This window comes from Ambystoma mexicanum, chromosome 9 (assembly GCF_040938575.1).
Source record: "Ambystoma mexicanum isolate Mex_15411 chromosome 9, UKY_AmexF1_1, whole genome shotgun sequence".
Taxonomy (NCBI): domain Eukaryota; kingdom Metazoa; phylum Chordata; class Amphibia; order Caudata; family Ambystomatidae; genus Ambystoma; species Ambystoma mexicanum.
Window position 1 is genome coordinate 80,892,277 of NC_090931.1, and position 24,550 is coordinate 80,916,826.

The 24,550-nt window shown below is 47.4% G+C and overlaps 1 protein-coding gene across 1 annotated transcript in view; it reads left to right on the forward strand.

The window, feature by feature from the left end:
- Positions 1–24,550, forward strand: part of SRPRA (SRP receptor subunit alpha) — a 644,254-nt gene that overhangs the window by 415,498 nt on the left and 204,206 nt on the right. The window contains exon 9 of the mRNA XM_069614204.1: positions 10,643–10,729. Coding sequence (XP_069470305.1) covers positions 10,643–10,729 — 87 coding nt within the window. The remainder of the gene's footprint in view (positions 1–10,642; positions 10,730–24,550) is intronic.

Genomic DNA, 24,550 nt, shown 5'->3' on the forward strand with positions numbered 1-24,550 from the left:
CAGACGCCGAAAAAAGTTTCCGAAGCAGCACAGCTGTGGTGATTACCTGTCATAGATATGGAATACGTCGTCGGACCATCCCATCGAAAGAACGTTACCAGGTAAGAAAGTAACTTGTTCTTCTCTTCCACAGGTGGTACAGGCTGGTGTCCTACTGTTCGTTTACATGGTGGCTTTATGGGAGGCTTGGATTCTGCGTTCAACGAGTAATACCTGCCTGTGTCGTTGGAGCCATTCGTGCAAAATTCCTCAGTGACAGCGGACAACACGGGATTTTCACACACTGTGCTGAAACCTCAAGTATACAATTTGTTGTTTGTGCATTCAACATCACCAAACTAAATAAAATACAAATGAGCATATACAAATAGTTGTTTAAATTATTCAGTGAATCAGGAACACGCTTAATGGTTTATGAGGGACATAAAAGAATGGTTGTGCCCTTTTTTTACATTCACCTCGCCCGCAACAATGATCCCCCCCCCCTCCATTATACCCTACTCCGGTACTGGAGGAGTGGGAACGGCCAAGGTGCCAAACACCATCTACACTTCAAAAGGGTTCTTCTGCACAGTGACCATTGTTCTCATGGCCTCCCCAGACCCAGTGTCTCCAGGCCCCCCTCCTCAAGACTCCGCCCCTGCAATCCACGAAAGTGTCTCCCTTCAGCAGTGTTCCAGGCCTTTGATGCTCACCTAATGCCCATCCATCCCCGCTCCAGTATCAATGGCAGTTTGCACCTGTGGCCATGCGCTCGCAAGGGGGCTGCTGGGTGGGTGAGTACGGCCAAGGTGCCAAACACCATGTACACTTCAAAAGGGTTCTTCTGCACAGTGACATTTTTCTTCTCTAGTAACTAACCTAGTATGGGCAAGCAATGTGCCATGTCTCGCTTGAACTTAGACAGGGCTGCCTCGGGTGAGATAGATAGTGTGAATGGCTGACCCATGTTAAGCTCACTCATAATGAATACAAACCTATCGTGAAAAAAGGCAAGAGATAGGTTGCAGGGTTTAACAAGGTTAACTTTATTCCAAAATTAAAAAATAATCATAAAAGGTAGCTGCTCTTCGTGAACGTTGAGACTCCAGATTTAATGATTTTGCCTATGGAAAGGCTACAGCGTCGTAGATGACATCACATATAGGTTCATAACCTGCACTAGTGGTGGGTGAGACAGTATTCAAGATCGCACTGCATTGCTGGATGGCAGCCAACGATTTGTTTATTTTTCTTGGGTTTTTCGAATGGCATGTGGGCTAGCTGTGCTCATTGCTCCATGGAGTGAAAGTCACTTCGTGGGATGATGCTTGTGGGGTTAGAAGAAATACAGTTCACACTGTGGCATCTTGTCCGGTATGTTTTAATATTGTGGCATTCTTTCACAAAAGCAAAACCTACCAAACATAGACACTGAAAACAAGCTTCAATTGTTATGTGACCTTGGACCAAAGGGAGCAATCACCAGGCTAGAAGGACAGAAGCAGTGGAATACCTGCAAAAATTATCAAGTTTACTGTATTGAGAGTGGACATTGAAACATTTAGTTTCAATTTATGCAAACTGTTGTTCAGAGTGGACACTGCACATTACGCCCAGAGAATGCAACTACCGAACATAATGTAAGTTGAACTATACATATTTTTGCAATTAAAAAAGGGGAAATTGATCTGTTTGCAAATGGGAGATTCCGGCGACATTCTAAAATGCCATTTGACGTAAATAGTGGACAGAGTACGTTCCGTATACCACACCATATTTAAAAAACCAAGTGTGTAACTCGCGGTTTATTTATAAATCTACTAATAATTGTCATTTGTGTTTAGTTTAAGTAGGAATTAGTAAAGGTTTGGATTTTTGGCCGGTATTGATTACTGACATTGTTATGGGTTGTTTGTTGGAGCATATTGTGACGCTTACTCAGACTACCCAAAACCACAACCTGTATGCAGGCTAGTGATATATAAACCACTGCGTTCCATGGAATATCGGTGTGCAATCAAAATTGCGTTATTTAAAGGGCTGGGGGCAAAACATTTTCCAAGGGTACTTGGTTCACTTTTCAATAGATAATATTCCCATTTCCATTACAATGCCATCTGTCTGTCAGATTATCTATACCTTTGGGAGCTATACCGACTTCTCAGCGCTAACCTTTCATGCACATCATAGTCTAAAATAGTCCCCCACGTTGTCTGTGTATGGTTTGTGTTAGTTATTCGGTTTCATCCGGTGCAGAATTACAGGATGAATTTGAATAAAGAACGGATACTAATATATTTTTATTCAGTTATCTGCACAGATATATTGTACCGTTCTACGAATGCCATAGTTTTCAGCTGCAGCGGGATGGCTTCTTCAATCAACCATGGCAGATATGTCTAAAGGCCTCCATTTGCATTACCCTCATGTGGGACGATCGACCGAGACCGATATGCTCTTTGGCTGTACCAGCGACAAGGAGCCACCTCTCATTTACGGTGTAGCAAGAAGCTGATGCGTCGAACCCACATCTTCACCCAAGAGGAACACCATGTGTGTCATTTTAAACTTTTGTCACTGGAGCCTAAGGACACACAACTATTGGTCATTCATTGGTTGTTCATCGCAATCAGTGCATCTTGATATTGTGGTTTTTGGAGCGTGCTTTGATAAATAAAAGCACTTACGAATTTGCAGATTAATGATGTTTTCTTTAAACATATTGGTGGCAAATCTGATTTGGGACGCGCTGTGAGAGAATGTGTGTTGATCTTCCCGGTTCTGCGTTAACTGACGTTATGACGTGGGTGATGACTGGGCGCGTTTAGCTATGCTGCCCACTAACATCATGAAAATAGGTGGATCATATCATTTGGAATAGTGAGGTCAACTTCAGGGGTGGGTGATATGATTTAGTGCTGCGAGGGCACTCAACCTTAGGGCGATGCAGCAATGGGTAAGATTAGCACACGATGGCCGCCCCCAATCCCTTGTTTTTGCCTGCGTAAAGGTGAGGAAAACTAAGGTAAGTGTGAGATCCTTCAGACTGCCTTGCGGGAGGCTCTTTCTCGAATGGAACATAATCAAGCCCAGACAGGGCCATAAAGTACGCAGACACCAGAGGGTCAGTTACACGTCTTTATTATTCCTTAACAAGTGGCCAACTGCCTGGGTCCCTGGCCCCATCACCCCTTAGTCATCGCCCCCTTCCCTAGCCCAACGTCCTTCATGTCATATGGCCCGAACTGAGAGCCACCCACATAATGATGTGGGAAGGCCACAAGGGTCTTCTCCAAGAGTCACGTTACGACGTGACATCTCCCCCACACCCCTTTTTATACAGCTGAACTCTTGTCTTTACCCCATTTCCTCAGTCAGTCTGAGACGCTTTATGCGGCTGCGTTGAGGTTGTCTGGGGCACATAGGTTCTTGGGCGGGTGAATGTGTTCCTCCGCACTGTTCCTCCTCTCCAGAGGGTTCACTATCCCCTTGGTATGCATCATCCGACACTGACTCATCAACACTGTACTTGACCGATCCAATTTTTCAGGTATATGACCTGGAAGTCTTTTGAAACAAGATGAGTTTCGTGTGACCTCTTGTTGGCAATCTCCTCAGGCTTTTATCATATTGTCCTTCTTGGCAGTCACTATCAGCGTTTCTGGGGCAAATGTCGAGTCTTCCTTTCGGGGTCGGGGCTGAAACATCACTACCTGGTCTCCCAGATCTACCTCGCACTCCTGCGCTCTTCTTCGTGTGTCAGCCCTTTCCTTCATCTTTAGTTCTACGTCCCGATCTTTGTCTTGTGTTCAAATGGTGTAATGGGCTGTCGACTTTGACTCTCGGATAATCGTGTTCAGATGACTCGTTGAAACATAAGGTCAGGCGGACTCAATCCCGTAGTGCTATGACGATAATTATGTAGTAGCTGATATAGCGCTTGCTCGAAGTGTTTGTTGATGAAGTTGGCTATCTGTAAGGACTTCTTGATGTTGGCCATGAACCGTTCAACAATCCCATTGGCTTGAGGCCATCATGGTGTTATCTTGCGGTGTAGGAACCCCATATATTTGGCAGAGTTCTCAAAATCATGACTAGTGAATGGGGGTCCATTGTCTAATTTCAGGACCTTTGGTATGCCATGCATGGATAGCATTCTGTCCACTGCTGGAATGACGCACATTGCTGAAGTGGAATCCATGATCTGCGCGTCTGGAAATCTAGAATGTTCATCAATGAGAACCTATTTTCCCCTTTTGTATTGGTCCAAACAAGTCCACTGCTACCTCTTCCCAAACACCTCCTGGAAGTGTTGACATTTGTAACGGATTTGGGTGCGGTTGGAGAGCCACTAGTGCACACAGCTCACATATGCTGATGCCTTCTTCCACTAAAGTTTCCAACCTAGGAAACCAGACAATCTCACGCTAAAGATTTTTTGTGGAGGCTACTCCCTGGTGACCATCATGTGCTAGCGCGATGATACGTTTACGTAGCGAAGATGGAATAACAACTTCAACCTTTCATCACAACATTTCATCACAATGTAGTTTTCAACTACTGTCGGCTCTTCCTTTACTAGATCCAATGCCTTGTCATTTTTTGTAGAGTCTCTTCCTCCTGTTGTGCCTGTTTGGCTTGTGACATCCTCCGTATGCAGTGGGACATAGCAAGTGCTTTGTCATTTTCTGACTCTTAATGTATGGTGACCCAGTCCACCGGCAGCGGCTGAGGAGGATGTATGATATAGTTGATGTAGTTATCTGCGATGGATGGATGGATGGATGGATGGATGGATGGATGGATGGATGGATGGATGGATGGATGGATGGATGGACCTGCTCGGGCTGAATCTCCAGGGTGTCTTGACAGGTAGTCCGCCATGTTATTTTCCTTTCTTGGGCGATATACGATGTTAAATATATAGTCCAGAAGACATAGTCCCCACCTTGCTATTCTCGGGGGCATTCTTGCCTTGGGATCACCAAAAATTGTAAGAAGTGCCTGATGAGCAGTAATGACGGTGAATGCTTTGCCATATAACAAGTGAAAGTGTTCGCAGGCCCACACCACCGCTAAACTTTTCTTTTTCTGCCTGAGAATAGGCTTCTTCTTGAGCTTCTACTTGCAAGGCCACTATACATTTTTCAATGAGTTCTGCAGGGTTGCATTGTGTCAATATGGCACCCAGTCCAACCGGGCTGGCGTCAACTATTCAGTTTTCTTGTCTGCATCAAAGTATGCCATGTTATCTGCTTTGGTGATGTTATCACTGATGTTTTCAAAAGCAGTTTGACAATCTGGGGACCACACAAATGATTGATTTTTCCATGTGAGCTGACGTAGTGGCTTGCTTACTGTTGCATAATCTTGTAAGTATCGAGAGCAATAGCTAGCCAGCCAGAGAAAAGATCGTAATTCTGATATTTTGCGGCAGTTGGGCGGAGTTGAGGGCCACCACTTGATCGGGGTACGGTCTCATTCATTTTTCTGAGAGTATTTGTCCAAAAAATCAAAGTCTTTCCGGAACTCACACTTTGCTCGATTGAGCGCAAGTCCTGCTGTTCGAGCGTGGTGCAAACTTTATGAAGAGCTGCATCATGCTCTTCCTTGGGATTTTCCATAGACTAGTACATCATCTGAGTAATTCAGACAGTTTGGGACATGGGGGAGGATCTTGTGAATTTCCTCCTGGAAAATGTTTGCCGCCGACAAGCTGCCTGAGTCTCTTGTATTGGAATAAACCCAGGTGAGTTACAAAGGTGGTGATGTACCTGGACTCTGGGGCAATTTCTATCTGTATATGTCTGTCTGTAAGTTCCAGTTTCGAGAAGTATTTGGCTCCATGTAGAAGGTGAATCGTATCTGTTATTCTTGGAGCTTGATGTCTTTGCCTTTCTATGGCCTCATTTGCTCTTCGCATATCTACACACAGCCTCATCTGGTGATTTCATCGGTACAATTACTATAGGTGACACCCACGGAGTGGGTCTTGTCGCTGGTTCTATGACATGTTGTTTTAGTAACTTGTGGATTTCATCCTCAACTTGGTGTTGTATATTAATAGGTATGCCCCTGTAATGTTGGGCAACCAGTTTTACTTCAGGATTGATATGAAGCAGGACATTCTGATTCCTTAACTTCCCTAATCCATTGGACAACTTTGGGAAAGCAGCCTCGATTTCTTCTGGCCGAGAGAAATACTATGAGCTATCAATTGGTACATGATGTGGAGTAGTCCCATTTCCACTGCTGTCTTAAAACTAACTATGCATCCATTTTTTGCTTCAATTTTGAGGACATGTACCTGAACCTTTACAACATGAGATTTGTGTGCACACGTGACTGATATGACCCCTTTGCAGGGCAGTACATAACGCCTGCGTCGCGAGGTGTCAGATGTCTTATGTTGATCCTTCTGATATATTTTGTTATGGTCCCTCTCATCTCGCCTTTTCCATTTATGGTCTTCATCTGGGCCCCCTTCCCGCAGGCTTGTTGGTGCTGATCTTCTCTGTTCCTTGAAACTTCTCTTGAAGTTGGGCTGAATTGGGGAATTTTTGCACGTGGCCCTGTAATGATCATAACCCCCACAAGTGGCACATTTTTGCCTCATGGCCGGGCACTCTCCTACATGGGGGTACTCATAACCACATCTGTAACATGTGGGCTCATTGCGTCTTGGTAGCGAGTTGATAGATGAAGATAATTTGTTGACCACTTCTTGATCAGTCAATTGTGTTTGTATGCTGACTTTTCCCAGATTGTCCAATTGGGATTCCACTGCTGCTTCCATTCGTGCCACGGCAAGAATTTTATCAAGAGACCCTTGCTTTTTACAAAAACCTAGAGTCACACCAGGCTATCAATTTTGATATGAGCACCTCCTCATTAGAGTAGCGATGGAATTCGCAGTCCTTCAACTTGATGCGCAGTCTCATTACAAGGTTATCTATGGATTCTCCCTTTTCTTGACGTGTATTATGACAAATATGTCTCTCATAATCTACATTGGTCAGTGGTGTGAAATATGCGGTCAATTTGGAGTGTAATTCAAGATATGAGACAGTGTCCAGATGGATTAATTCTCCTAGAATGTCTCTAGAAATTTAAATCATGTAACCAAGTAGCCCAACGTGGCCCTAAATTGCTGGTATCTGGTATATCAAATGCATGAGGTAAGTGTAACACTTGTGACCCTCCACCTGTAGAGGGCTGCGTCTCATTTGATGGAGCTGCCTCTGTTGTAGACTTTCGATCTTCCTCAGACATGATGGCTTAACTTGGTTCTTTGGTAAACAAAAAAAAACTGTAAGATTCAGCATCACTTTGACAGGTTTGGGCGTGCTAGTCGCATGCTTCACTGTGTGAGGGTTCCTCTATAATGGTGTTTACGTTTTACTCTGTCAGATTCCTTGAACTTTGTTTACTTGTGAGATTCTTATTTTTGGCTTCTTATGTTTTCCACAGTCTCACGAGATTGCTGTTAGGCTTTTTGCTCCATACCTCACTCACATGGGTGGGCTTTAGGTGCAGCAACTTTGTGATCAGTAGTGGGCCTAAATCACGCTTCACCTCCTTATTGTGCTCACTGGCTTTGTAAATGGTGCTTTACTGCAATGCCATGCTCACGCTGCACTCCTCATTGAATTAACTTTTGTTCTTTTTTTTCTTTTACTAATGGTGCCGGGCTTCCCACCTGCTCTGCTTCCTCTCCCCTTTTTATTTAGATCGGGGGGGCAATGCGCACTAGGTTTTATTTTCTTTCTGACGGTGCCGGGCTTCCGGAATTCTTTATTAATAAATACCGATCATTCCTCCCACAGCCAGCAACACACGTAAGTGCGCCGACGCACGTATGCAGTGTCCGACTGCACCCTCCTCGTTAGTTATTTCACTCTGTGACAGATTTCACTTCTGTCGCGGTGTGGATTACGTTTGTGCAGTTCCCTCGTCGCCAGCTGTGAGAGCCTTCAGGCAGGCTTGCGGGGGAGGCTCTCTTTCTCGAACTGAACATAATCAAGCCCCAACAGGGCCATAAAGTCAGCGGACACCAGAGGGCCAGTTACACCTCTTTATTATTCCTTAACAAGTGGGCAATTGCCTGAGTCCCTGACCCCATGACCCCTTAGTCCCTGCCCCCTTCCCTAGCCCAACGTCCCTCTTCATGTCATATGGCCCGAACTGAGAGCCACCCACATAACAATGTGGGAACGCCACAAGTCTTCTCCAATAGTCATGTTATGACGTGACCGTAAGATGCATAGGAACGTTTTTTACGATCGTTCACAGTATGCTGAAAAACACATGCCCGAACGATCGGGACAATAACATTTTTAAGCGCACTATCCCTTTAAATTTAAGGGCTATAAAACCGCAGTTCTTGCTGTTAAAACAAAGTATCTGGTCTGGTGACATTTGGCCCACCTGTATATGATCATGCACCCCCCTCAACTGGCATGGTAAAAAATCTGGAAATAAGAATTGATTTGCTTTTTCTCGTCTGGGTCAGATTTTCAATGTTTAGTGAATGATTTCTGTTCTTAAATATTTCTCGTTTGGTGCACAGACCATAATGGTCAATACCATGGCGTCTTGGCAGATTAATTATTGCAATGCTATCCGACGGTCAAATCAATAAGGTTCTTCACATGCTACAAAGACTTCAGGACCCTAGCTGCCTGCTTTTTGCGTAAATCCGTGATTGCAGTTTTACAGACTTTCAACTACTGCATGACTCACTACTCCAGAATTTAGTATAACACACTGTCTGGTGCCGAAGGTGATCTATAGGAGGAGACCTGTTTTGGTTTTTGCCTGGTGTTGCGAAAGAGAGAGGGTCTTCCCACCCTCGTAGGCGATACCGAATGAGAAATGAGCGGTAAAAGAGCACATCCAGGGATTAGGGGTGTGCACATAGAGGAGGGTGCACGAACACCGTAGTGCATGATTTACAAGCTATATGGTAGATGCAGGTGTGAACGCCATCTTGGTTAAAGGCTGCCATCTTAGAATCTAGACCCAAGCGCTGCTAACGGCATTAAGTGCTTTAGTATTGGTGCCTTGCATGAATGCGAACATCCCCCCCACCACCCTGGCCAGGTCTTAAAGTCCATGAAATCCTCCATTGTTCTAAAAAGCTACAGGTCCTCACCCACATAGAAGAATGCATCTTGTAAGGTCATATGAAGGTGCAGCACCATCCAATTGGAAAGATAGTAAGGCCCTCCTGCCCCCCCCAACTATCCCCACCCGAGAATTGCAGCTTTGCAATGCTTTCATACTGAGACCCCTGCATGCCACAGGACCATCCTCGATCGATCACCAAGATCAGAAGGCAAGGCTATCGCACCTTCACAAATGGGTCACGTCATTTGTGCAGGGAGGCAACACATTATAGCCCAAAACGAAGGTGGAGGACCTTTGGGAGTTGCTGATCTGTCTGGGAAATGAGTAGAGCATGTGAGTGTGACCTCGGCCCTCCCCCCGAGCTTATCCCTGTATCTGCCAGGTGCAGTGTTACGAAGATAAAATAACATTGTGTTAGTAGCCAATTAATTGTTAGGCCAACCTCACCTCAGATGACGAGCCCAGCAGCGCCCACGTGGACAGAGATGGACATATGAAGATGGGCCATTGGCCTGACATTCCATATGGAGCAGGCCCTAAAGGTATAGAGCCCTTCCAATTAGGATTCTAGAATTGTACTGTATATAATGAAGTCATCAGTGACGTTGTTTGTGCTTAAAATGTGCTGCACGTGTCTACGGAGCTCAGAACGTTCGGTGGCAGCAAAGTTCCTTGCTGATGCATTTCTATTTTGGAAGAAATAAATACTTATGTATGTTTATTTGTATTGCGCACCAGACCCGGAGGTAACTGGGCGCATTGAATAAGACATCTTACAGCTTAGTTACGCATCAGAGAATACAGAAGTGCAATACAGAATACAAAGCAAGTGGGTACAATATACACAGGTAAGTAAAGAGTAAAACAGAATAGGGGAATAACATGTACAGCGTAGGTGAGCAGAATATTCCACGGCGGTCATAGGAAACAGTTCACAGGAATCACAGGTTATCCTTGATAGTGTCTTGGGCCTTTTTCCCCTAACAGGCTGTATTTTTTCTGATGTGAGCATGCACGGCGTGCCTTCACTGGTATAAACGAACACGATGGATACGCTTCTGAAACTTCCAATCTTCCATCAAAAGCAAATGGGAGGCGAGAGATGTGCCTGCCAGGCAGCAATACTGTGAAATTCTCTTACTGTTTTGTTGGAGGTCTATTTCAAAAAAAAATTCTCTTAAAACTTGGTTGCATTCCTCATAACCTTATGTTAAGTGAATTAATTACATGTATATTTTTCAGTAGCGTGGCATTCATTTACCACGCATACCTCAGACATTCTTAAAGAGCTACTACCATCTGATGCTCCATTGTCAGCAACTGGTGAATCCAATTGCTCATTTCATTAGTATTGTTAGACATCAAATCCGCTCTTGTGCCCTTAGAAACACCTTAACTGTTCACTGTCGTACCTCATGTACAATGACTTGTAATGCAGAGAAAAATGTTGTATGGGTTCCTTGTGATGTAAGAGAAGATATGGTCAGAGATGTATATGTTTTTATGTTTCATGAACATTGCTTTTCCATAGCAAAGAATGTTGCAGCCGACATTGCTGTTCAGCTGTGCGAATCAGTGGCGAAGAAACTCGAAGGAAAAGTGATGGGGACATTCAGCAGTAAGTGTCATTTCTTTTTAAAAAGGGTATATATTGTGTTATAATTCTGTAGGGAAAAATGTGTAATGAAGAGTATCTGGGTATGTAGAGCATTCAATTATGTACTTATGGAAGTAGAGACAACCTTAATGAGGCAGTTTTTCAACTTATTAGTCACATGCTATATGGTTTGGGAGTCCAGCGAAGTTGTGTATGTATATTTGAGGCTTGTGGAATCTGCTTAGATCACATGCTGTGCATAGGCCGACATCTAGTGGAAGCTGCAGAGTATTACAGTTGTTGTTTTCGAAACTCGAAAAGGGACGTCGACAGGGCGTGCCAGTAATACCATCCCTAGTGTGACCTCCACTGTACCCATGACCCCTCACGCGTGTAGGTCCCTCAGATTGTTTTTTTCCACCATACTAGTCGGACGCATGTCTGCAGAGTTCCTTTCGGTGTAAAGCCTTTATTTAATTTCAATTACGTTCGATTTCCTCCTATCCTTTATCCACCGAACACCGAAGAACCCCACCGGTGAGGATCGGAGAGACTTCTGTCGGAGACTACCGCGACGGGGCCTTGGAATGCCACGTCAGGCCTCAGCCCAGTCAGTAGGGAGAGTGGGGGGAGGTCATATAAGTTATATTCCCCCTTTTCCTACATATTATTTGCCCCGCTACCATACTTTGACCATATGGAGAGTACTCCATTTAAATTCTGCCCCAAATGTAACAAAGTTCCCTTGGGTAGATAAACATTTAACTTGTAATCTGTGACTCCCTCAAGACCATATTGAGGCTTCTTGTCGGGCCTTTAGGCTCTTCAAGCCTAAAACCCTAAAGGACCACTCCACGAAACACTGGGCCCACTACGGCAGGCAGCTGGAAGCCATGGACGTAGAGGACGCTTTCAGCGTTGGCAGCAAGGCCGCCCAATCAGACAGCGAGGACGACGGGGCAGCTTCGGCTATCCACACGCAGAACCCCGTATGACAGGCCGGCGGCCATGTTGTGGGGACCACACCGGCGGCAAGAGCGCAACATGTACACCCACCACCAAGCACATTAGCCCCGGCAGGGACTCGGCACGTGTGTCGAGTGATCAGCAACGGTCAACACCTAGAGAGCGGTCCACCGAATCAATGTCCTCTTGCGGTCGCCTTACGACAGGGCCCAGCCGTCCTCGGACAGGAAAGGTGTCGCCCATCAAACCACCGTCGGGACCCGGTCGTCTGACGACAATGCCGTGTCCCAACCCACTTCCGAGAATAGATGCTCCGCGTCGGATCCCGCCTGTGAAAATCGACGCACTGCGTCGGACCAGGCAGAAGGCCCCAAAAAGTGTGATTAAAACCACGTCTGGCCGGGGGGGAGGGATAAACACCATAAAAAGTAATCTAAAGATCCCCACACTCCCCAGGAGAAGCATGGGGATGACAAGAATGCAAAAAGATCTAAGGAACTTCAGCTTGCCCCTAAAACCAAGGTTATACCGCCCACAGATGTGGACAATAGGCCTCAGCCCTCAAACTGTTACTATACCAAGCTCCAAGAAATTGAGTTCTGCAGATAGACAGTAATGAAGAGGATGACCTTTATGGGCAACGTTTATGAAAAAGATAAAAATTATTTTCAAAGTTATAGGAACACCCCTCCCACCTCAGCTCCATCTGGTTCCAGAACCACGCCTCTGTCTCCTCAACCCCCTCCTAAGAGGTCTCGCATTGAGACCCCCCTTTCAGGGCTTATTCATAGACCACTTTGTTGTGGAGCCTTATGACCCCGCTTCTTACCATGATGACCCTCAATTTGATGAGGACCAGGATGCGGACCCTTATTACGGGGATGAGGAGGAACAGGGGGCTGAAGATGAGGCTGACGCTTACACCTTAGACTCCCCAATTCCTAAGGACCCTCCTGTAAATGATTCTCCAGTCGAAAACCAACCCATCCAGAACGAGATGTTGGCCAAGGCTGCTGAACACTTCCAAATCGATACCCGAAGTTCAAGAGGACAAGGATTTCGCAGAGCAAATCCTGGGGGACAAGAAGGCAGTAACTTAGCCCATCCCGCTACTAAAATCTATTCAGCGCAGGATTCAGCCATTTCTTCAAAACCCTAACCTCACACGTGCAGTAAATCTGTGTGTCAAAGTTATTTTGTGCCGCTCTCTCTGACCCTTCATATATTAGGGGACATCTAAAACCAGATTCCCTAGTTGTAACCACCACGAGGAAGAGAGCAGGCACCCCACTTGCTTCCTCAGAGGCTCCCCTGTATAAAGAAAGCAGAGAATGTATGGCCTAGGTAGGAAAGTCGCCTCCTCTGCGGCTTATCAGGCTAGAATAGCCAACAGTGCCACCCTCTTGGTGAGCTATAATTGCTACATTGAGGAAGTTTCTGCTTTACTCTCCTCTGCACCAGAACCTTTAAAGACCCAGTTAGCACAAGTGGCAGCTGGAGAGGGCAGTGTCTGTCTGCCTCCTTAAGACTAACTTGGACGCAGCTGATAATGCCGGGAGAATAATCGCTAAGGGTACGATCAGTAAAAGGCAGGCATGGCTGAGACAATCGTGATTTAAGCCTGAGACTCGGGCAACTCTAATGGACATGCCTGTCGAGCCTAACGTATTATTTGGCAAAGCTGTCGAAGATGCCCTCAAGACGGCTAAGGATGAGTATGACACTTTAAAATCCCTTGGTCAACTCACGAACAAACCCTCTGGACAGAAGGGAAGCAGTAATTTTCGCCGCTTTTGAGGCCAAAATTCCCAAAGAGGGTCTAGGTATAGCCAGAATCTGAGCTAATCATGGGGGAGTAACCAATCCGTCTTCCCAGGGCTACCCGAGAGGGCAGCGCAGGGATCGTGGGCGGGGAAGAGGCAGCCCCTCTAGAGGTGGTACGCCACTTTCCAAACGGTGTTATTGCGCTTCAGGTCCCCTCACATGCCTCCGCAGTAGGGGGGCGCATTACCAACTTCACCCACGCATGGGAGGGAATCGCCTGAGACAGATGGGTGCTGTTCACAGTATCCGGCGGCTACTGCATCAAATTAATTAAGCACCCCCACGACCACCCTCCACGGCAAAACGTATACTATCAGGAACACCAGCAAATCCTCCTTGAGGAGATTGCCACCCTGCTGTTAAAGGACGCCATAGAGGTCGTCCCGGCCAATCAGGTAAACGGGGGTATTTATTCAACCTACTTCCTTGTGCCAAAGAAAGATCTGACAGTGCGCCCAGAATTAGATTTGCGCCCTGCAAACAAATATGTCAAGCCACAAAAATTCTTCATGACTATGCTGCAAAAGGTAATCCCCCTACAAAAAAGGGGGGATTACATGGCAACACTGGATATGAAAGATGCCTATTTTCATATTTCAATGTTCCCAGCGCACAGAAGATTCTTGTGTTTCAATATGGCGAACCAGCACTACCAATTCAAGGTGCTGCCCTTCAGAATATCCTCGGTTCCAAGGGTATTTGCCAAGGTACTGGCGGTGGTGGCAGCGCACCTGCACAGGGAGGCAATCCCAGTGTACCCTTAACTGGACTACTTGCTCATTACAGGGTAGTCCCCCCTAATTTGCAGACAAAACATCCAAAGAACCATCAACCTCCTCTTTCAATTGGGCTTCTCCATCAACGAGAAGAAGTCAAGCCTGGTGCCAAGCAAATCGAAATGGTTCCTAGGAGCTGTCCTAAGTACTCTAGAGGAGTTGTCCTTTCCGTCAGAGGAAAGAATTTGAAATTTGTTGCTACAAATACCACATTATCAGGACGGCCGCAAGATAAGGGTGAGCAAAGCGATGCGCTTGCTAGACATGATGTCATCTTGCATTTACCTGGTAACTCACGCGTGCCTGCGACCAATGAAGGAGTGGTTGGCGAAACAATGGTCTCAGGCAAGCGGTCAGTGGGACGATCTAGTGGTCGTTTCGCTAACACCGGTACAAAATCTTTGCTGGTGGACGAGAGAGAATCTTCTAAAGGGGAAACCTTTCAAGAGATACAGGCGATTATCACAATGGACGCCTCTCTTGCTGGGTGGGGGGGGCCAACTACCTTCAACACACAGCTCAGGGTCTGTGGTCTCGCGCAGCATCTCAGAGCCACATCAATGTGCTGGAACGTCTGGCAGTATTCAAGGCCTTTCAAGCATTCGAATCCCACTTAATGAACCAATCTGTGTTGGTCCTGAAAGACCGCACTACAGCAATGTTTTACATAAACAGGGGGGCCCACGTTCTCAAAATCTGGTCGTAGAACACCTCTTCTCACTATGGGAATTCCCCACAATGGACTGGTTTGCTGCAAACAAAAACCAGCAATGCCCAGACTTCGCGTCCAGGTTCCCCAGCCAGGCTCCAAGGGGAACACCCTATGGATGAACTGGTAAGGGAAATGTGCTTATGCTTTTCCCGCAGCACCTCTCATGAGGAAAGTGGTGAACAAGATCCACAAGGAACATACGACGCTCATCCTAGTTGCTCCTATGTGGGCAAGATAACCTTGGTTCCCACATCTGCGCAAACTGGCGATGTGCGATTTGCATCAAACTCCTGTGCCCGTACAACCTGCTCTCCCAGCACGGGGGCCTAACAGTACACCCTCTGCCTCAGTCAATGAACTTGGCAGCATGGTTCCTTAAGTCATAGAGTTTGGACATCTCAACCTGCCTCAAAGATGTATGGACATCTTGAAGGGATCAAGAAAGCCTAACACTAGACACTGTTATTTTGAAAAGTGGAGAAGATTCGTCATTTGGTGCCAGTCTAAGCAAATTGACACCATTGAATGTACTCCTTCCCACAATCTTACATATGTGCTCCACTTGTTGGATGCAGGGTTAGTATTCAACTCCTTAAAGGTCCACCTGGTGGCTTTGTCAGCTTACACCACTTCCCACAGTAAGATCTCATGGTGGAAGGTACCTGTCATTAAAGCATTCGTGGAGGAAGTAAAAAGACTCCACCCTCCAATCTCAAACCCACCGCCAGTATGGGATCTCAATGTTGTGCCCGCTAAACTCATGGGCCCCCCTTTCGAGCCGATGCACATGTCTAGTCTCAAACACCTGACTTACAAGTCTGCCGCCTTAGTGGCTATGACTTCTATAAGAGGAGTTAGTGAAATACAAGCATTGTCAGTGCAGGATCCTTTCTTTGTTCTACACAAGGATAAGCTGGTTTCACATACTCACCCTAGGTTCCCCCTAAATGTATCTCCAAATTTCATGTAAACAAGTCAATTGAGCTACCGGCTTTATTCCAGGAACCCAACAGCTCAGCTGAGGTCAAACTACACACACTGGATGTGAGGAGGGCGGTCCTCTACTATGTAGACCAGACCGCTTAGAAACACAGATCAACTGTTTTTCCCCTTAGCGCCAGGCAGAGAAGGTGACCGCATTTAAAAAAAATGCCATCTCTAGGTGGATAGTCAGATGCATACAACTGTGCTATTCCCTAGACACATAAGACACTGCCTTTTACGCCCAGGGCTTACTCCACAAGAGGCACCCTGGCTTTCATTGCAAATGTCCCTTTAGACAGCATTTGCAAAGCAGCTACATGGAGCTCAATACATACTTTCACTCAGCGCTACTGCATTGACACTCATTCCAAGACACATACACAAGTGGGACAAGCTGTTCTAAGCCATTTGTTCGTTTATGAACCTTCTAACATCCCACCTACTTCTAACACTGCTTGCTAATCTCTGCACAGCATGTGATCTAAGCAGATTCCTCAAGCCTCAGAAGGCATACGTTACTCACTGTAATCGTATTTCTGTATCTGTTTAGATTCACATGCGCCCACCCTTCCTCCCCTTAGAGGGAAGGCGCATGGATGCTTATGAACTTGTCTATACATATCTGCTTGGATACAACTGTACTCACGCTACAACTCATGCTACCTCATGTCAGAACAAAACAATCTGAGGGACCTCGACGCGTGAGGTATCATGGGTACAGTGGATATCACACTAGGGAAAGTGTTACTGGCACACCCTGTCGACGTCCCTTTTCGGGTTTCGAAAACAACAACTGTAATACTCTGCAGCTTCCAGCCTCTGCACAGCATGTGAATCTAAGCAGATACAAGCATCAGAAATACGATTACGGTGAGTAATGTATCCCATATTTCTGATGTTTGTTAATCTTTTTAGAATCACATGCTGTGCATATAGTCCGACATCCAGTGGTCATCGCAGAGTATTGCATCTTGCCGTTGAAAGTCGAAAGGGGACGTCGACATAGGCTTGTCTGTAACACTATCCCTATAGTGACGTGCAGTGTACCCAAAATCCCTCACGCAGCGAGGTCCCTCAGATTGGTTTTTTTTTCGCCCAGAATACTGGTCGCCTTAAGCGCAGCTCGTTAAGAGAAATTGCCATTGTCCCCTCGGACCTTGTTCGATTTGTTTAATTGTTGTTACTAACATCACCTCCAGCCCTCTTTCGACGGCCCTTGCACATCTCCGCCAAGACCAGATCTTCAACCGTGATTTCGACGGACGGTGATCTTATCGGCACTGCTGACCACGTGGCCCGGCCTTCGCCAGCCTACACAGTAGGGAGAGTGGGGTCAGGGTGGACATTTCTGTCACTAGAATGCCTTTCCCTTTCTCCCCCCTTTCCTTTCGGTGCGTTGTCACTTGTTACGTCCTCCGCTATGGAGATGACTCCTTTTAGATTTTGCCCCATCTGTAAGGGCAAATTCCCGTGGAAGGACAAGCATATGCGGTGTAACCGCTGCTTGCCCCTCGAGCACGACAAAGCTGGTTCCGCGGCCTGCAAGCTCCTTCGACCGAAAACTCTGAAGGGACGCAGTGTTAAAAGGTGGGCAGCCTACGGGATGTCGTAGGCTGATTCCTTGCCCGCGGCCGCTGAATGTGACGAGGGTGATAGTGATGACTCGACCTCCGTAGCAGAGGTTGTTGACCCCCCAACGGAGTGCTCTCGCTCCGTGGCGTCTGTCCCCGGCCCCGATAGGCACAGCTCTGGCCCTGCTTTGGGGGATGTACACCCCGGCGATGCTGACGGACAATTACACGTCACAAAGCACACAACCCCCGGCCATTCTTCGAGTAAGTCGAAGAAGGCCTCTGCGCCAACAGGGATGCTGACACAGCCGGCCGTCCCCGCCGACCATAAGGGTCGGTAGCCCTCCCCGCATTCACACCTAGCGAAAGGGCACTACCCCTAAAGTATCCTCCGTCGAGGCGCATCGCAAGAAGGCGCCCGTCGACGGCAAGGTTCCGGGTCTGCCGAAGTCCGCTCTACACGATCAACTCCCGTCTGGGAAGATGGTCGCCGAGAGCATCGCAAGGATCGTCTCCAACGACGCTCAGAAGCGGCTGGCGAAATATTCGCCAAAGCTTGTGGAAAAAGTCAAGGAGACGCCAAGACCTAGCGAAGGTGCGACAGGAGCGCCTGAACCCTCCCCTAGGTCGAAGAAGAGACTCAGGCACTACTGCACCGTCTGGCCCACAGGGCGGCTTCTCAGAGGGCGACGGGGGGGTTTTCCTCCACTTTGTGGGAGAAATCTCGACGCCTAGAGGCGGAGGAACAATCTTTTCCACCCCTAGACCGTTCTGGGTCTTTCCATTGGACCAGGGAGAGATTTGAGACCTGTATGAACAGGTTGGATAGGTTTGTTTCCCTTTCTGAGCAGACTACACCTAAAAGGCCAAGGGATTAAAGGCTTCAGAAACCCTCAAGTCAAGGTTCCAAGACTTTTTGACCCCCAGGATGAGGAACTGTACACATATGACCTCACTGAAGATGACCTGCATATTGACACTCAGGATGATGATGAATTCATGGATACTGAGGACCTACAAGATCCTGCAGGGGGCTTTGAGGCAGACCCCGACATGTGTGACCCACAGCCATGGCACTCCCCTGGGGCGTCAACTGATCCTGATGCTTTAGATCTGGCCTCTCCACAGACTACTCCTGTTAGGGAGCCTTCGCCTGTGGACAATCGGCCCACGTTTAATGCCATGCCATGCTATGCAAAGCGGCTGCACATTTTCGGATCGATACGGGGGAGACTGCCCTGAGGTTGATTTTGTGGAGAAAATCATCAAAGAAAAGCCACTGGCTAGCCAGGCCATTCCTCTCCTCGCCTCCATCAAGAGGCGCCTTGTTCCCTCTTTGTCTACACCAGCCTTAGTCAGGGGTGTTAACCCCCGAATTGAGAAGCTCTTTACCCCTTCCCCCTCGATCCTCTATACATTAGGGGTCATCCATCCCAGATTCTCTGGTGGTGACCACCACGAGGAAGAGAGCGGGGGTTCCTCTGTCCACCAGCGGAGCACCCCCTGATAAGGAGGGGAAGAAGCTCTATGCTAGGATTACAGCCTTGGTGGCTTTCGCTACACATATTGCCAACAATACCACCCTGTTGGTTTGTACGCTGATGCCCATTGGGGCCTGTTGTGCGAAGGACTACAGGGGGTCCCTGAGCCTCTTCGCTCCCGTCTCTTGGCAACTGTTACCGAAGGCACTCAAGTGGACCAGAGCATCATTAAAAATACTTTAGATGCTGCAGAAATGGCTGGCCATTCCTTAGACCAGGGCTGTCGAGATTGCCTTCTTAATTTGCCCCCGTAGTGTAGACGAAGAATTCTACCCTACAATGTAACCCTGTGTCTGGATATGAGGAAACCAGCACCAGGGATCAATTGTTTGGAAGAATGGACCCAAAAACCGCGTGGCAGTAGACTCCCTCGGGTGCGACAGTATTCCAGTTGACACAATAAATGCTTTTTATGCCGACTTCACAAGGACCAGAAAACTGCTGTTACAATACACAAGAAACAAGAATCCTTAATACTCAAATAACGTGAAACGAAAAGCAGAAACAAGAATAAAGACACACTCTTACCATGGGATTGACAGCAAGTATTCCAGAAACAACCAATGCTCCAGTAAGACCGCCAAGTACATGGGGGTAGGACTATTCCCGCCGGCACGTGTACGCCTAGGGGTCGGAAGTGCAATACCCGACGAAACGAAGACGCTCCGACCTCAGCCCCTGATGGTACCACGGCAGTCTGTAGTCCACACCGTCGGAGAGGAGAGGAGTGGTGTACTGGCAGTCTGGTTGAGGAGCAATAGGCACGTGGATCCCAAGAAACGGGAGGCAATCCTATGCAGTCCACGATGATGAGTTTATAAACGTTGATCAAATGAGTGGCAATAGCAATCCATAAGGTAGTCCGGGTCGATAACTGCAGGAATTTCACAGGACAAAACGTGAGGCAAAGCAATCCAGGAGGAATTACGGGAGGTATTGATGATCAAAAGCGTGAAGCAAATGGCAGTTCCTGGGTGCGGTCCGGTTTGGCAACAAGAAGCAGCAGGCTGGAACGGGAATCGTTCCGGGTGTAAGCTGGAAGGATAGAAGGAGCGGGAGGACAACAGGTAAGGAGAGTAGTATAGATAGGAAGAGGAAGAACAATGGAGATTCCAATCACAGAGGCCGTAACTTCTAGGGAAATCACAAGAGCGAGGGAGGAGCAGGAGCAACAATAGCGAGGCAAAGACAGGAAGGCAAGGAATCCAGAAAATAGCAGGCAAAACAAGGGATATCTCAGGATACGTAGGCAGGCTCCAAAATCAAAATCAGAAGCAACGAGTTTGTTGCCGGCTAGAGTTTATCTAGCTGCGGTCACATGACCTAAAGGTGCGGCTGACGTGGAGCGGGTCGACGTGCCTGCCCTAATCTCCATGGTAACCGCCAATGCAACAGCACGGAGGGACAAGGTTTTGCCAACTTCTTGTGGCCCTGAAGTAACCCTCTCTTACGAGGAATCCGAAGGGATTGTGAGCGCTGACACCATGTATAGTGTTCCTGTTGTGTCTTAGACGATGAGGAGGGAGCCGGCTTAGTTCGACTCCTGTTGATCCCAGACCGATTCCTGGCAAGGGCATACTCCTTAAAACGCATGCATGGCTTAGGAACTCGTGGTTCAAGCCAGAGACCCATGTGTCCCTCATTAACAAACACCTGGAGGACTCCAACTTGTTTGGAAAGGCGGTTGATGACGCCCTGGAAACAGCGAAAAAGGAGCATGAAACCTTGAAGACCCTGGACCAGATCACAAGACCCTCCAATAGGTGTGGATATGGCAATAGGCACCTTTTTCGTGGCCAACGCCAACCTCAGCAACTGTATACCTCAGGCAGCAACTGGTCCTCCCCTCAAGGAACCAGTGGTTACAACACACCGTATGCCCAGAGAGGCCAACGTCGTGGCAAAGGAAGGGGTTGGGGCCCTACTCCTAGAGGCTTCCCGGCCAACGTCACTAAATGACCCGAAAAGTTGGGTCCCCTCCCATGCCCCCCTGGTCGGGGGCGGTTAACATCTTTTCTCCAGGCATGGGAGGGGATTACCACAGACCGTTGGGTACTGTCAACTATAGCCCACGGTTACTGTATCGAGTTCAGCCGGTCCCCGACATTCAGACCTCCAAAGGGAACACGTCTCACATCAGAACACCTTCTCATCCTTCTTCAAGAAGTAGCATTGTTGCTGCAAAAAGGAGCCATAGAGGTTGTGCCTCTGTCACAGGTAAAGGAGGGTATTTATTCAGTGTACTTCCTTGTACCCAAAAAGGATATAACCATGCGCCCTGTATTAGATCTGCGCCCTGTATTAGATCTGCGCCCAGCAAACAAATTTGTAAAACCTCAAAAATTTCGTATGGTGATTACAGGAGGATTACATGGCAACACTGGACATGAAAGATGCATACTTTCATATTTCAATGTTGCCAGCGCACAAGAAATACCTCAGGTTCATGATAGAAGGCAAACACTATCAGTTCAAAGTACTACCCTTCGGCATAGCCAAGGGTATTCACGAAGGTACTGGCAGTGGCAGCGGCACATCTGCGCAGGTTGTCCATTGCGGTTTATCCTGACCTCGACGACTGCCTCATAACGGGATTCTTACGAAACATGCCTCTCAAATACCCAAAAAACTATAGACCTCTTGTTCCACCTCGGCTTCTCCATCAACAAGAAGACGTCCACTCTAGACCCCAGCCAAGTCCAACAATTCCTAGGGGCTCTAATTCGAACAAGGGACGGCCTCGTCTTCCCCCTCCAACGAGAGGGTCCAAAACATGCTGTTTCAGATCACTCAATATGTAGCCGGTCGAGAGGTGACGGTACGCAAAGCCATGCGGTTGCTAGGAATGATGGCCTCATGTATTTACTTGGATCCTCAAGTGTGGCTGCGCATGCGCCCAATACAAGAGGGGCTCAACAGCCAGTGGTGTCAGGCCAGCGGACAATGGGACGATCTAGTAGTTGTCTTGCAAGCCCTGGTTCTCTCGCTGCAGTGGTGGTCGAGGGAGAACCTTGTGAAGGGCCAAAGTGGAAGCCACTCTAACCACAGACTCATCCCTCACAGGATGGGGGAGCTCACCTGTCCCATCAGACTGCGCACAGAGTTTGGACTTCAAGTGTGGCGTCCAACCATATAAGTTTCTGGAATTGTTGGCGGTCTTCAAAGCACTAAAGGCCTTCCAAACACATCTGCAAGGAAAGACATTGCTGATCCTCACGGACAGCACCACGCCCATGTACTACCTGAAAAAGCAAGGGGGCACTCACTCTCCAGGACTGTCCAAGCTTTCCCAGAGCATCTGGAAGTGGGCTCTCAAACACATGTTCCTGTTAGTACAACATGTACCAGGGGAACTCAATCTTCTGGCAGATGGACTCAGCAGAGACTTCCCTCTACCCGCAGAGTACGAATGGCGCTTACACAGAGAAATCATCTCCAACTTTTTCGCAGAATGGGGCTTCCCAGAGATCGACTTGTTCGCAACTCTGGAGAACGCCCAATGCCACGATTATGCCTCCAGGTACGCCCAGAACCGCTCCAAGGGAAACAGACTCTGGATAACATGGTCAGGGAAATTTGTCTACGCTTTTCCCTCCCAACTCCACTTCTCAACAATATAGTGCACAAGATGCACCAGGAACCAGTGGTGGCCATCTTGTGGGCCCGCCAACCCTGGTTCGCTCATCTGATGGAGATGTCACTATCTCCTCCGGTGAAACTACCATGCCCGTACAACATGTTGCAGGACAGGGGCCTGACGCTGCAACCATGCCCGCAGACCCTGAACTTGGCAGCCTGGCTCCTGAGGTCATGGAATTTGGACATTTACAGCTCCCTCAGATGCATGGACATTCTCAGGGAGGCAAGGAAACCAAACACTTGTTACTGCTACTCCAGTAAGTGGAAACGGTTTGTCATCTGGTGTAACACAAAGAGCATCAACCCTGTTGACTGCTCTCCCACACATATTGTTTTATACCTGACTCACTTACTGGACTCGGGTCTAGTCTTTAATTCCATTAAAGTCCACCTAGCCGCACTCTCCGCCTACACTACGTCACAACATAAGGTGTCATGGTGGAAAGTTCCAGTTATTAAAGTCTTCATGGAGGGAGTGAAAAGAATTCACCCTCCTATATCTAACCCAGCTCCCGGATGGGACCTGAACATAGTGTTAACCAGGCTAATGGGCTCCCCCTTTGAGCCCATGCATAGAGCGAGCCTTAAAGATCTCACTCTTAAAACTGCTTTCTTAATAGCTATCACCTCCATCAGGAGAGTGAGTGAACTGCAAGCGCTCTCGATCTTCGACCCCTTTGTAATGGTTCACAAGGACAAGGTGGTTCTACGCACACACCCTAGGTTTACACCTAATTCATTTCAAAGTTTCATGTCAACCAGTCTATAGAACTACCAAAGTTCTTTCAAAGCCCTACAAACTTGGGAGAGAAGAGCCTGCACACACTTGATGTGTGCAGGGCGGTCATGTTTTATATGGAAAGAACTCGTCCACTAAGAAAGGCTAATCTGTTTTTTGTCTCAGTGGCGGCAGGAAGAGAAGGAGATGCAGTTTCCAAATCCATTATCTCTAGATGAATTGTCCAGTGCATCACATGTTACACTCTTGCTAAGAGAGAACTGCCCTTCAAGCCTAGAGCACACTCTACTCGAGGCACTGGGGCATTCATAGCATTAATTGCAAATGTTTCCCTTGAGTCCATTTGCAAAGCGGCAACCTGGAGTTCTGTACACACCTTTACAAAACACTATTGTCTAGATGCTCATTCTAGATCTGATTCCCAGGTGGGACAAGCAGTACTAAGACATCTTTTCTCTATTGTTCTTCTCACAATTCACCTCCAACTCCGGGTACTGCTCGCTAGTCTATGCACAGCATGTGATTCTAAGCAGCTTAACAAACATCAGAAGACATGCATTACTTACCGTAAAAGCATTTCTGATGATTGTATCTGCTTAGATTCACATGCGCCCACCCTTCCTCCCTGCTCGGATGGAAGGAATATAGACGTCTTATTACTTTCTCTCTTTTTTTGCACTCACTCACGTTAGTCATAAGGCTCCTTCATGGCAGAAAAAATATAATCATAGGGACCTCGACGCGTGAGGGATTTGGGTACACTTCACATCACTATAGGGATAGAGTTACAGACAAGCCTATGTCGGCGTCCCCTTTCGAGTTTCGAAAGGCAAGATGCAATACTCTGCGGTGACCACTGGATGTCGAACTATATGCACAGCATGTGAATCTAAGCAGATAGAATCATCAGAAATGCTTTTACGGTAAGTAATGCATGTCATATATTTCTGAGGCTTGTGGAATCTGCTTAGATCACATGCTATTCATAGGCCGACATCTAGTGGAAGCTGCAGAGTATTACAGTAGTTGTTTTCGAAAACTCGAAAAGGGACGTCGACAGGGCGGGCCAGCAATACTATCCCTAGTGTGA